Source organism: Folsomia candida, unplaced genomic scaffold (assembly GCF_002217175.1).
Source record: "Folsomia candida strain VU population unplaced genomic scaffold, ASM221717v1 Fcan01_Sc006, whole genome shotgun sequence".
NCBI classification, from domain to species: domain Eukaryota; kingdom Metazoa; phylum Arthropoda; class Collembola; order Entomobryomorpha; family Isotomidae; genus Folsomia; species Folsomia candida.
The window spans coordinates 2169930-2184738 of NW_019091198.1; the positions used below are offsets into that span (position 1 = coordinate 2169930).

General features: G+C 37.7%; 2 protein-coding genes across 3 annotated transcripts in view; both read right to left on the reverse strand.

Annotated features, from left to right (window-relative positions):
* The window catches only part of LOC110850903 (delta-sarcoglycan), a 40313-nt gene extending 35205 nt beyond the window's left edge, over positions 1-5108 (reverse strand). Inside the window, exons 1-3 of one of the 2 annotated variants that reach the window (XM_035853095.1) lie at positions 4867-5108; positions 4128-4794; positions 3792-3948 (exon numbers count right to left, since the gene is read on the reverse strand). The gene's annotated coding sequence lies outside the window, so the exon portion shown is untranslated. Of the gene's footprint in view, positions 1-3791; positions 3987-4127; positions 4795-4866 lie in introns of both variants that reach the window. The other variant, XM_035853093.1, reaches the window with a different exon arrangement.
* Positions 5109-12928: 7820 nt separating this feature from the next.
* On the reverse strand, positions 12929-14762 carry LOC110851238 (dolichyl-phosphate beta-glucosyltransferase). The gene is made up of 7 exons (XM_022098934.2): positions 14567-14762; positions 14323-14494; positions 14043-14251; positions 13838-13949; positions 13514-13748; positions 13354-13439; positions 12929-13262 (listed from the first exon to the last, which is right to left on the reverse strand). Exons 1-7 carry the CDS (start codon positions 14645-14647, stop codon positions 13153-13155), a joined length of 1005 nt encoding a protein of 334 aa, XP_021954626.1. The 5' UTR covers positions 14648-14762; the 3' UTR covers positions 12929-13152.
* Positions 14763-14809: the final 47 nt, after the last annotated feature.

Genomic DNA, 14809 nt, shown 5'->3' on the forward strand with positions numbered 1-14809 from the left:
TATAATTCTTCTGTTGTGGTTTACTCCCTTTCAGATTTTATGACCTCCTGGCATGAGTTCCATGGGGAAAGAAAAGAGTGCATGTGATGCCAGCAGACTTTGATACTGGGCTCGCACGTGTTTTTAATATGGGAGTGCATGCGATTTTCCAAGATTTTTTGCACCATTTCCTACCCAACAATTTCCCTTTTCTTTCTCTGCAGGATATATGTTTATAATCGTGATCTATGACGGACTAAATTTTAAAGTGCAATAAAGCCTTGTTGATCATCACAGGTTGGTGTTTAAGTCTCGTCGACACATGCTCCTTCGTTATCCCACAAGTTTGAGAGTCGTTCCATGAAATGAACGAGGAGAGGTGGTTGAAGAAGTGTAAAAGAAAATGAGTCCATAATTGGTGTCGGTGTGGGACTGTACATTTCCTCCTATTCTCTTTTTATGCCGGAAGAGAAAGCAGCATAACAAAGTCTGCTCCTGATTCATCGACCACTTAGCCTTGCCACACATCTGAGGCTCATAATAATATTTCATTGTTCTTTCTTTCCTTCATGTTACGACAGATCAAACAGGGAAATGAGTGGTTTGGGGGATAGTTGAACTCGTGGTTACGTCCTTTTCTGGCTGTATCAAAGAACGGAAGCAGCGGTATTTCCTTACACAACTGGCTGGGATTGTGTTTCAGTGTTGGGTTTCATCTATGTAGTCAAGTTCTTATTACTGTTAGTGAGAAGGTGGTGGTGGACTCACTTAATGGACGAAGAGGAAAGGAGAACCTCCTTATATTTTGACCCATGAGGGAAAAGTGTAGAAAGAAATGGGACTGGATGATGGGCCAGCAGTAATTAGTAAGCGAGGGTGTAAAAAGCCAAACAAGAATCGTTACAGTAATCGTATGGCGTATGGTGTGCGATACATTATTGGATTTTGAGAGGTTAAAGGTTAACTTATTTTAAGATGGTGGTGACAGAGTCTCATTTCTAATTCACACTGCTTATCTAACAGAGTCGCGTGATGGTGCAAAATGTATATTTTCGCCGAATTATAGTTATTAGAAGTTACAACTTGCATTTTACAGTATAATTGCTGCTACTGCCCCCAAAACTAACTAAGTGGCGAGCTCGGGAAGGGATTTCATTTCAAGGGACAAGAAGACGAAGGCAGACTCAAACTTGGCAAGTTTAGGAAGCGAAAGTGCAAATGAAATCAGGAGCGAGGAGTGGCGAGAGATTCCTAGGAATGAATTTCTAATGCACAATGTAAGAAACTGGAGAAGTTCTAATAAAATTACAATTCCCATATGAATCCACCATCAGCTGCAAAACATATTTTACTTTTTGGACTCGACTACATATAAGATCACTAACAACCAACTTGTTCTCACTCCATCTCACGCACGCGAAATTATGCGAGATTCAGTACTTTGCATATTTCACGGAATAATTCAGGATAATCTCTTTCCTTTTCAGAACGAGACAAACCAAACAAACATGCAAAACACGAGCATATTCAGACACACAACAACACCATGACTATTCTGACATCACTATTCTATATCTTTCTATTCAATTCTGCAACGTCGTGATTCCAAAGTGCATGAGAACATCCATTATTTCCTCGATAGCAGCAAAGTTCAAGTGCAATGTGGAACCAACTTTGTAACTAAATTACAAAAAATATATAGTCTCCATAAAGAACAAATGGCAAAATAATTACTCGTTTTTTCCATTAAATTAACTCGTAGGTACGTATTTGTTCTTCCGTGAAATTGCAACGCCAAATGGCTTTCACCACATCACCAACCCGATTCCAACGGATGAACAGGTAAATAATGAAAATTTCAATGAAATACAATAAAGTTTTACAACTAACGATAATAAAATATGGTGATGGCCTTGGGGAGTTTGAGGGGAAAGTGCTGAGAGAGAAGACAGGGATGAAATGCGACGCTTGCTGTTATCAAAGTTACAAAGTCTGCTGCCAACTGTCTAAACTGAGGTTTGGACAAACAAACTTGTTTCATTGGGTGAAAGCAAGAACAATTAGCACAAGGTTTTGCTTTATTAATAAAACTAATTGGACCGAGAACCGATTCATCAAGAAGAAGTACTTTCTTCATAATTTCTTCATAATTCTTCAAAAGATTTCAACTCAAAGATACTGGGCATTTATTTATTCTCAAATCTTAAAACTTTTCACATTTCCCACGAGCTAGTTATCATCATTATTAATTAATTCGAGAAGAAAATATTACCATCGCAATAAGATAAACAAAAGTACAATCCATCATAATCATGCAACCACGGACAGTTGATTTTGTATAAAAGAGTAGTTTAAAATAGTGTCCATATTTTAAAACGGCATTTTTACATGTTGACATAAAACTACATACATAACGTAGCAGGAGGAGAGGAATTCAAGACTGATTTTCTGTTAAAATAAGTAAAATAAGGTAGTTTGCATTCCCTCCACGACCAAAAAGGAAAAGAGAAGAGAAAAAAACGGAGAAAGACTTTTGAGCAGTTAAAATAGAGTTGGATTAACAGAGATTTGAAGATTTCCTTGAAAATAGTAATAGATGAGAGCCGTAAACTTGCACCGTTATTTCATTTGGTGCACACCCACCAACTCGCTCTGCAGAAAAATCAGGGAAATCACAAACAATAAAATACGTGGTTGCGGATGTGCTCCTCTTGTGTGCATGGAATTTGTTTTTGGTTGTTAAACGTCCAAGAGCACTTTGTTCTATTGACAGTTGTTGTAACATTGAAAAGAGAGGAAAGGATTGTGTGCTACTTCCCACACCCGAGCCTTCACATTACTGTTGTCTGTTTGTGGCCGGATGGGGGATGGTGATGGAAGAAACCAAGAAAAAGATCTCGGAGGAGATGGAAGTCCATAAAGGATTGAAATGTTTGAAGAAAGAGTTCGAGTGGAGAATACTAATGACCAACAGCACAAGGATTGAGTTTGGTCGTGCCGAAGAAAGCAAATGTTTGGAAACAATGCCCACACTCTGCCAGGAGTAGTTACATCCAAGGTAAGTGTGCTACCCCACCACCAGTCACCTTACATAGTTCTTAGAGTCAACAAGTTAGCAGCAGGGTTGATGGTCAAACAAAGGCGGAAGAAACCGTGCTTGGTGACGATATGACGAAGAAAGCTTAATGTGCTTCATCCGCTGTGCTAATTTGTAAAAGGTGCACAATTTTAAAGTAGAAAAAGTCGAAAACTCGGTGAAATCATGTTATCCAACTGGGGAAAGTACATGTGTCCCACGGAACGAGATGTACCAAATGAGATTTATACAAACTCACACGAGAATGATAATACGAGGCTCTTAATGGCAATGTATTTATCGATTTCACAGAAATATTTGCCTTCAGTGAATGCATATTTACATCTGTATTGAGGAAATCATCCCTCAAAATTTAAAGTATGTCAGACTGACTGCTATGCGTATTTTACTCCCACATTTTTGATGCCGAGTGATGGAATGCCCAAGTTTTAGCAGATACATATGTATAAATGAGATAATCATGTAACTAGTGATTTTAGCAAATGTTGCAATTCATCAAAACTTGATTCTGGTATTGAATTAATCCATCGCGAAAATGCAGTTTTAAGTTATATCTATGTACTTTCATGTCGTAAAATAGGAAAAACAAGCTGAGAACAGTAGTCACATTTTCATTGGCAGGTTTAACCATAAGTTTATGTTTATGATAGTTTATGATATATGTATCATATCACATCAAAAGAAACAAATATAATACGATAAGTGATTTACATACCAAGTGAGCCGATGTTGACTTGACACTAGAGTCTTGTTGGGTTGAGTTGTGGTGTTTGAGACATGAATTGATGAATCCTAACCCAGCGGCTGCCTTTGTTCTTTGCACAATTTACGCAATTCAATTACCATTGATGCAGAACAAGTTGAGTTAGGAGCTGATTAGGAAATCAATCTGTTGCAATTTTCCATGAATCTGGCATGACAAATTTCTTGATACTCTCAAATTAAACAGCATGTCACTTCATTTGTGTAAACCTCACAATGCTCATTTTCGGCTTTACAGGTTTTCCATGATGAACTGACATGCTACTTTAATTTGAGATTATGCATTTACTTTGATTTGCTGATATTCACGATGTAAAAAAAACCCGTTTTGGACCAAAGGCCTCTGATGATGAGCCAAGTGTAATTCGTAATATATCGGAATGTCTTGTATTTTTTGTAAATAGTACTTTGTGTTATCTTTGCACGTACAAGATTGTACTCAAATAGTTTCTTTCAACAATGGACTATTGTTTTTCACTTATTTTGCACTATAGAGGAACAAACTGAGCAACGGGGAAAAGGGTTGTCTCACATCGCCCCAAAAACTGCTCCTCCGACTTTCTCTTCTTGTTTATCAAACATTTTACAAGAGTTCTGTATATTTATACACTTTGGACGAATAATTTTGCAGTTTTAGTCTCCTTGTGTGATTGAGAACTTTGTTTTTATAATTTTAAAAAGCACAGCCGTACTGGAAGCCGTCATGCAGCATACTGACTGAGCCTGTAACGAGCAGTTTTGTTGAACCGGAATAGTAAAACAAGAAATTGTTCCGTCGTTGGTGTTGCGATAGAGTGGTGGTTGTTGCAGGTAATAAATAATTGTTGGGCGTAAATCGCATAACTCAATTCAGTTCAGCGACTTTTATCAAGAAACAACAACTGTCGTTGGTCTTATTCCTTTGTTCTAAAGGAGCGTTTGGGGAGAAATTTTTGTGCATATTGAATGCAATATTGCTGTAAAAGAGAGAGAAAAACAGGTCAGAAATGCACATGCCAAATGTATAAAATAATAACATTGAGACGAACCAGAACGAATTTTTAGTGGGATGGAAATGACGTCAGAGCCTTTGAAGAAAGCCACCGGCCGTCAAGTAAGTGTCCAAATTGTGCATTTGTAACCACTTAAGATGTTATCGTATCGTGGTGGCACTTAAATATACAATGGTTAAAAAAGCGAGGTGAGAAAGGAGGAGAGTGAGAAAGTTGTTGGCTGAGTAGGAAAATTTGTCCCGAGATGTTTAGCCTGCAGGAGTCCGACATGTATTACTGAACACGGAGCAAGTTAAGCACCCCGATTTTGTTGTACACTTGTTCTCCCATCAGAATCGTGTGTGCTCTCTGTGTGTTCTCTGCTACTCCTTCTCCACGTCGTCCTGGTGGTGGTGCGACGGTGGTGAAAGCAGAGGGAAAGAAGGGGAAGAAAGTGGGGAGACAGCAGTGGCATATTTTCAAATCCGTTCACAAAATTCTACTTTTGGTGGAGGACACCACGATTTTTCTGCTTTGGTTGATGATGCATTATGCAAAAAAAAGAGACTTTGAAAAAATGATGCATTTCATTTGCACACAAATTGTGAGCACCAGTTATTTAATTTCGTTCTTTGAACTCTACGACACAAATCGGAAACCAAACATTTGAATAATTTATATCTCATTCAATTTAAGAGAGGGAGAGAGAGAGAGATTACATTATCCACTGTTTGTTGGTTGGTTGTTCTTATACAAAGTCAACTTCATTAACAGGCTTGTTTATTAATTTGCTATATATCCGATGAGTGTCTTATTTTCGAGTTGTTCTTATCAGGTAAACTTTGAAGTTGGTTGGGTTTAGGTTGATGGAAATCTATCTTCCTCCAAATTCTGTTGTAAATGTATTTTTAATGCATTTCTAAAGTCCCACCAATGAATGTCTAGCACCACAAAACGCAACTATGTGTATATATACCAGCTACAAAATAAGGAAGCAAGATGCAGACGAAATAGAGATTAATTGCTGAATAATTAATCGCACGCGGGGAGCTCTCATGCGGTTGTGCCTACGTCGGAAACTTTCATTCTCTGACCCTATCATGCTGGATTTTCTTGTGATGAATCTGTTTGAAATCTAAATTTAAATAACGGGATGCACTACTGAGGTACAAACTGAAGGTTACCAACTTCATCTATTCCTAAGGGACGCTGTCAGCGTGTAAATTTTGAAATATGATTGTGATGCACCAAAACGATCAAATTTACAAAAATATAAATGTTTGAATATGAATTAACGTATCAGTCTCTGTGTGAGTTGTACATTGCGAATTTAGTAAAATGGTCAATATTGTGACAGAATGTGTTATGAGCTTGGTGCCCGTAATGTTTTATTAGTGTTCATTTATGTACTTATGCACAACATGATTATGTAACTGCTCCACCGTAAATCATTCAAACTTGGCTGCCTTGTTTATTAGCACTTTTCGGATTCTTACTCTAACATTGTTGCTGGTTAATAATTAAGCACTGTTTTAATTAAGGATGACAAATACAAGCTTAAAGTGAAAGTAATCACAAACACTGCGCAGAGTTGGAGGACAAATAAACGAAAGGTTTTGAAACTTACGTATACGCGTAAATATGTGAATAAATGGATGAGTGACAATTTTTAAGTGATCTTGGTCCAATGTCATCAAAAAATTGTATAAGTAACGAAAATATTAGTATAATAAATAACACGCGAAAATGTTCAGTACGCAATGAATATTGATAGCAAACGTGCAATCTTGATGTCACATTTGACTTTTTTTCGACAGTGTTTATTTCACCAGCCAAACCAAACGATAAATTGGTTCTTTAGAGATTAATCATACCATATATGCCGCGTGCTGAATAGTTGTTGTAAAAATAAAACTACAACTATGATGGGCTTCACATGGAGCATTTTGATTAATGAAATATCAACATTTTTGAATCACGGTGAGAAGAAAAAAAGAGATTAGGACGACAAGACTGTGTTTACAACGTGGCATTGTGGTGAAATTATGGGTTAAAAATGAGTCGTGAATTCCAGAGGAAATTCATGTGCACCGACAATAACTCATTGCGTTTGGCAAGAGTTTTATGAAGGGCCAATCAAATAGTATGTATTTAGTCGCAGTCAGTCCACTTTTCGTGTAAGAAGAGCATCCGGAATTTCGCCTTGCTCACACTTTTCTGGTCAACACATCTCATAAGCCAATTCAGCAGCAGTGGAGGTTCATGCTCAACTTGGCGAATATATGCCTTCATGTTGTGTGGAGAAAGCACAATTCAATCGAGAAAAGAAACAACCACCACAAGTTCCCTTTTTACGGAAACGTTTCGGCACTCCAACATGTTTTATTGCCGGTCATTTGTATCGTACAAGTCATGCAATCTTGACAATTTGATGCAATCTTGTTCGTATGACGATTTTCCTCTGGAGGAATGAAGGGGTGCCGAAGTTCAAAAACCAGTAAGTTGTAAATGTATCCGTCACATAGAAGAATAGCCAAATTATTTTCAATCATAAAACTTGCTGTTAAATTAAGATTTTTCTCGACCGATTGTTCGACATATCCGTTTCACCTTTTGGAATTTTAAACCTATTCGAGTCAAATAATTTTCATAACTTTTATGGAAGTTGGCGTGGGTGACGTTACTGTAAATGCTAGTGTTTAAATAATCTTGTAGTTATTTACAAGACCAATAACATTTCACTACTGCCAATCTTGAGTTACAGGTTGGGCTATAACAGGATGTCATGTCTGTGCTTGCGTAAGGTGTTGGTGATGAAGGGGAAGTAATCCGTCAGTCACTTGCGTGGTCCATCAGGCTATTTAGAAACTCGTATATTTATGTAGGTATTTATATTCCCGTTCTTTTGAAATGAAGGGAGGGTGCATTTCTTCCTGACATGATGCAGCCGTCTGTAGGACCTACATTTATCCAGGGAAAGTGGATTAGGATGTCAGATCCTAAACTCAACTCAGCATTAAATCCTGAACCGAAAACACTCAACAACTTTTTCAAGATTGCACACGAATAATATCCTCATTGAAAAGGGATGAGTTGTGCGTATGTAAGTGGGCAAATGCAAGTGAAAGTATGATGCCAGTCTCTTCAAATATCAACTTCAACCAAGTTCGCATTCCAATTTACTCACTCAGCACAACAGATTTCTTATTGGTACAGTTTCACCAATACCACAATTATAGGAATATCATAAAGATTCATACAAGAAGCCAGTTGTCCATTTAATTGTAAATGTCACCAAATTATGTCTCGTTATTGACATGCATTTAAATTTGCATACATATATGTAAATAGGACGCGAATGTGGAATTTTGTCCACAATTGTATTGTCATCAATATTATCTATATATTTTTGGATGATATGCTAGTTTTTAGTATTTACGGGGTTTCGAGATAAAAATTTACAACGTCCCTTAGCCACCATTTAACCGTGTCGGCCTTATCTTAGCATATTTTGAGCATCGTGAATCCGAGATGAAAATGCTATCCGATTTATGCTTCTCCTTTGTTTCTTCGGAAATCCCTTGGCTGTCTTGACGGAGGAGTAAATGTCCTCATCATCCACCTACCACAGCATCATTGCAACCAACTCACCTTACTTTCTCCGTCTTGCATCTCCTCCCTTACGCCCAAATTCTCTACCTGTCAACTCACCCCAACCTCAACGACCAATAAGGCCGTGTTGAGAGTCAAGATGTTGTTTCCTCTGTTCAGATTTAGCGAACAACGGCATTCCACCAAAGTTCGGATCGTACCATCAACATCAACAACAGCTCTTTCAACTTTCTCTTAATATCACTTACCTTCTCGTTTTATGGCCCTTAAACAAGGGGATTTTTACCGTAATCTCGTTAGAGTTTCATCAGCATGCAACATTATCTTCTCATCATGTTTGAATCGGTAAGAAGAAAAGGAAGAAGATTTCTAAAATTAAGCTCTTCGAGTAAAATTGCACTGGGAAGTACAGAGGATGGTTTACTTGAACAGAAACCTTATAACATTTTAAGACGACGACTGCAAATTTTGTTTTTGCTCAATGTTTTCTCCAGCTTTCTGAACAACTAGTCTGATTTTTCATAAAAGATTCGAACACATTTTGACACATTTCAAGGGGACAAGATAGCTTCATAGTTTGAGTTTTTCTGTTTTCGTGTGCAAGCCTTTTATCTGAACTGATTTATTAAAATCTTGATGTCGTAAGATGAGTTTCAGATTTTTGGATTATCGTTTTGATACTGTTCAGGATCAAACTGGCCAAGAAATGCGTGTTTTCTGGACACTCAACTTCAAGGGTCAGTTTTGCCTGCCATTTTTTAAGATATCAATTTGAAACTTGGAATATGCCTTCCCGAGACCTTCAAGATTATGTGTACCAAACTTGGCACAAATAGAACCATGCGTTTGTATGTTACCCATGTAATTGTTCTGTTCACGTAACGTGTAGTCAACCTTTAGTAGTTGTTCAACAAGGAACATGCTGCATACAACTTTATGAATCATTACGTTTAGAACAACGACCATGCACTTCCACCTTATGTACAATTATGCAGCACAATCGTGAAAATGATGAAAACTCTCGAGCTGCTGTGACACGAGGAGGGAAAGTCACAGTTTTCTGTGACGATGATGACGACGAAGGAAATGGATTTAGTGGAGGAGAGAATGGAATACAGCGGCATTATTCACTCCCATAAAGTGGTCCATTCTCCACCAGCTAAACTACTGCTGTGAAGTATAAACTTTGCGGAAAAAGAGAAGCACACAGTTAAGAATTAACCGGGATGATGATGATGAAGGAATAGGAGAATGAGAAGAACAACGTCATTCATGAGTTTGAAGTAGAAAAGTTGGTGAAAGTGAGGACGGGAGAAAGTCGTCGTGTGATGAAGACTTCACCCTGCTTTTCCTTTCCATGTCCTCTTTCTCTTTGTGAATGACTTGAGAGTTTGTCGGGAACAAAGTGGAGCGTCACATTAGCAATAATTCCGGGATGTAATTAACTCTTTTATGAAAGATCCAAAGTTGAGGTTAGTTGTCTGTCTTTCTCACTTTTACAACACCATGGGCAATTATTAGTTCCACTTCAGCCCTCAAATCCAACTAGGAGGACCAACTATCCAGAAAACTATTATATCAAGCCCTACAACTTTGACCCCTCTGATTATCCAACTGTTCTTGGTACATGTTTTTTTCCTTGTGAAATTTGGCACTGAAAATAAATAAATAAATGAAATACAAACTTTTCTCATCATCATACCGTGTGAAACACAACTAGTGGTGCGGAATTAAAGTGGATCCGATTCCATTGTGGAATTAACATCGTTTTTGTAATAATTGAATGATTGTAAAATGGAAATGATGGAAACACGAACGCAATTGAAGCCGCTGGGAATTATTAATGTATGTATAGCTGTTTGATTTTAGGAAATTTACCAACCTCTTGTTTTACTATGACATATGTATGAACCTTGTTGAAGCAGAGCTGAGGACTTGTAATCTGGAACCAGGAAGAAACTAAGGGAGCTAACAAATGGTCAAGATTAAGGGTATTTCGACAAATCCTGGAATTTCATGAAAGTGCACGAACCAACCCCATGCTGTTGTTTGAATTGGCTGTGTGTCTCCGGCATCGCCATTCCCTCTGTTTCGCTAAAGAGTAAAAGTATAAGTTGGTGAGAACAAGTCTTTATCACGATCCGATGTCATCCTCGCTTGTCCGCCTGGGTGATAGGAAGTGGTGTACATTTGTACACCCAAAAACGTGGCTATACAGAACGAGTGGTGTCCGTAATGTGATCCTGCATGATAGTTATCACTCACTAAATATCTCCAACCGTCAATCCATGCATATCATATCTCCAGCTTAACTATGCACATCTTGATATTCTCCTTTCACACGATATGAAGGGTTATGAAATTGAGTTGCAAATCCTTTTTGTCTTTGATCCACGTTTCGATTCGATGGTTGATGATTGTCGACGAAGAATATTAGACAGTGTCGGAGAGCAGTGGGTTCAGTGGTTCCATAGACAGCTTGACACGGTATGATTATTGTATTAAAGAAATTAGTTGATTTTGGGGTGGAAATAGGTGTGAAATAAGAGGTGGGACCACAATATATCAAGGAAAGACATGAAAGGAATAACCGTGTGTGTGTAGCACCCACCACAAACCTTTCTTGCAGCATTTAAATGAGTAATATGAGAATTGCGTGCTGTTCGGGAGTTTGCCCACGGTACCCATTCACCACGGCCATTCTATTCTATTTTACATGGAAAATATGTGGCTAATGTCAAATCTTAGATGTAACAAAACACCCGATCCCATCTCAGATTCCGCAGGTCAAAATTAGTCGACGGCTATTTATTACAGGGACACATGCACTCATCCCCAACCGACGCACCGGCATTCTACATACGCGTACAGGATTTGCAGAAATTGCAGCTATGCATTTTTCAATAGAATAAATAAATAGGGGATGAGCAAAGGTGGTTTCAATTTGAACATTACTTTGCGACTTTGCGGTACTGTTAATTCTGCAGGGCTGCAAATAATTGGGGAATATTTTTGTGAATCAATGCTAACGTAAAAAATGAAGACCTATCATTGAAATGTAATTTATTGAAATATACTTGAACGAGATGGTAATTTTTATTGATTGATTCGTCGAGTTTTAAATGTGTGCATATAGCTTCTAATGCATGGAAATAAGTCGAGAAATTAATGAATTATATTCTTTTATTTGTAAATAATCCATAAAGGTAGAAACTTATACTATTGAGTACAATTGCCAGTTAGGTAAATTACAATTGAGGTAAATACAAGTAAATAACAATAGCTTGAGTGAAACAAAAATAATGTTTCTGCACATTTTCAGATCACGTTTGAAAATGAAAATATTGACATTTTCAGTAATAGACATTCAAAGTTTGTTCGTGCATTATTACATAGGTTATAAAGCTCATGAATTTCTCGCCACTATTTTTTTTACCAGATCTTATCTTATCTTACTTAGGTCGGGGTCTATCGGGGGGTCAAAATGCAGGTTACTTCTGACTTGCCGCAATTCATTCCCATCAGACAAACCTGAAAATGTCAAATGCCTGAAAAAGTGGCATAAAAATTTAGAAAAAAACTGCAAAACTCGAGTTAGAGGAGGAAGTTGTCTCAAATATTTATGATATTTATGAGCCTAGGTAAAAGTAGTGGTGGTATGTTGACCGAATTTATGTGAAGAAATGCCACAAAGGAAGTCGGGGTGTGAAAATGGGCCTAGATTACAATTTTACTCCGTGGAACAGCCAAACCACCGACCTTACTCCGGGTCGAATGTCAACTGAAGAAAGCTGCTCCAAAGTGAAAGTAACCTGCAATGCAAGTCTGCACTGTTGTATATTTAGTATTTACAGTCGTAAGGTTTAGTCAGTCAGCCATTCATTCATTCATCCCTGCGTTCATGCGAGTCTGCAAAGTAATATTTAATGGTGGGTAATCGCTGACTAATTTAAAAGGTTTATTTGTATCAAACAAAGTACGAGGAGAAGGGAACGACTTGATTTTATCAGTGAAAGTAGGCAGGTCAAGCGTACGATAACCGTACGTATTTATACGGCTGCTTCTGAGCTGTGGCTGGTGTGGAGGTGAAATATTGATGCAAAAGATAGATTATGAAATGGCAGAGTAAATCCTGAACCAAACTCACAGTGTTTAGCTCGAGGGATAAAATTCGTGGATAGGAAGGTCTGAAAGTGCGTAGTCGAGAAGCACACAAGAAGTAGAACGAACAGATTGTAGAATAATTTGTCAGCAAGGGAGAAGGACGACGACGACTTGACTCAATATCTGAGTAATAATAATATGAGAATGTGTGTGATTTATTACTCGAGTCTCAAGTCAAAAGCTTCCGAATTCCATTAGCATGTCAGATTTATTGGGGAATCTTTTCTTATGAAATCCTTTTGAGGCTATGCAATCTGTGCTATCCTTTAGATAAAACTGTGCAGACGAGCGAGACTTGTAAACGAGATGTTGCACAACTTAATGCAATTAAGTAGTTGGTTGGTTGGTTGTGTTTGACAAAGAATTTTTATTATGACTAGGAACAACTATGTCTGTACTTTATGTATTTACATACTCGAATGCATTAGTTTTGATAAAGGAAATGTTGATAGTATCAATAATTTACGTGGCGCATTTTAATAAATATATGTAAAATCCACTTACATAACAGTATGATTTGTCCCAGTAAAAAACAGGAATGTCAATATAATTATTAGAAGGTAGAAACTAATCTGACTTCTTAATTAATTTCCAAGCTCCTATTGCGTAGTGAAACCAAATAAGGAACAAATCTCGTCCCATTTGCAACCAGCTTAAGATTGGCGTCACCTTAGAACCTGGAAATATAATGGAGATGTTCAAACAATAATACATATATTATTATTATTTAGTGTAACAAAGTATTTAATACAATACAACTATGCAAACCTTCAATTTCAGTCCAATTCACTCCTACTTCAGCAATTGGAATTTTTAGGGCTTGAGCAATGCATAATAGTTCAACATCAAATGCCCTGCAATCGATCAAGTGAAGTCATCAACATAAATTTATAACGTGCGTTTCATAAGTAACTGACTATACTCTTACCATCGTTCAATGTGCAAATTCGAAAAACATTTTCTAGCTGCTGCTCTAGTAAAAAGCTTGAAACCGCACTGAGTATCTCGAATTCCTCTCACAGTAAGAATGTACACAAGTAAATGGAAGCCCCGCATAAGGATTGTACGAAATATAGATCGTGTCGCGATAGCTTCTTCCTCCATGTGCGCCCTGGATCCGCAAACTATTCCTTGAAATTGCTCTACATCACCGGAATATTTATCTGTCGTGAAAAACAACAACAAAGCACAATGAACCAGACCCAAGGAATAACTAACATCAACTTGTAAAGGTTGAACTCATTTAAATCACCTTGTTTCATCAGGTCTATAAGAGCTTTATATAATTTATCGTAATCGGCAAACTTTGTGGCACCATCGGCATCAGCGAATAAAATACATTTACCCCTACTACTAAGAACACCCTAAAAATGAAATGATACCAAAGCATTAAGTAAAGTGTTCTCGACACTAGATAATCATTCGCACTTTCAAATAATTTTGAATATTTGACATACCAGTCTAACTGCGCCTCCTTTTCCTCTATTTTTAATCAAATCAAGTAGTCTGACTTTATCAACGCTAAACTTTTTTGCATAGTCCAGCGCCACATTCACCGTCCCATCCGTACTTCCATCACTCACAATGATAACTTCATAGGAAAAGTCAGAATTCGTTTTTGACTTTTGTTCCAAAAAGTGTAAACATTCCTCCAGCATGGGCGGTACTAGGATAACAATAAACATATTAATATTTAACCATCTCTATCACATTATCTTATGTCATGCATCTTCTTACATCTCTCTTCTTCAAAATATGCAGGAACTATCACAGAACAGGTTAACGCGGCTTTATCCTCTAGCGAAGGGAATTTGGACTTCTTCTTGTTAACGGGATCAGTAAAGGATTCCTCTTCCGGATATCTTTTCACAACCGGATAAGGATTCCCCCTTCTTAAAACCATTCCAAGCTACAAACGATAATGCAAAAATCAGTAAGTTACTCTAAAACTTGAAACTTAACAAACAACTTCTATTTTTACCACAACAAGAAATCCGGCTACCAGCACGACTCCAACGCCGATAAGCAGCCCGATAAGGTTTAATGCCCCTGATAAGTCCATCCTCGAAGGAACAAAATTACAAACAAAAATAATTTAACGTTATCTAAGAACCATCAAAGCAGCAGCTGAGCTAACTGTCGTGTTGTTGATGACAGGGCTGACGGGTTGAAAATCCCAACAGCGTGGGGAACCTTGCGAGTGAAATGCGGGTTGGGCTCGCGT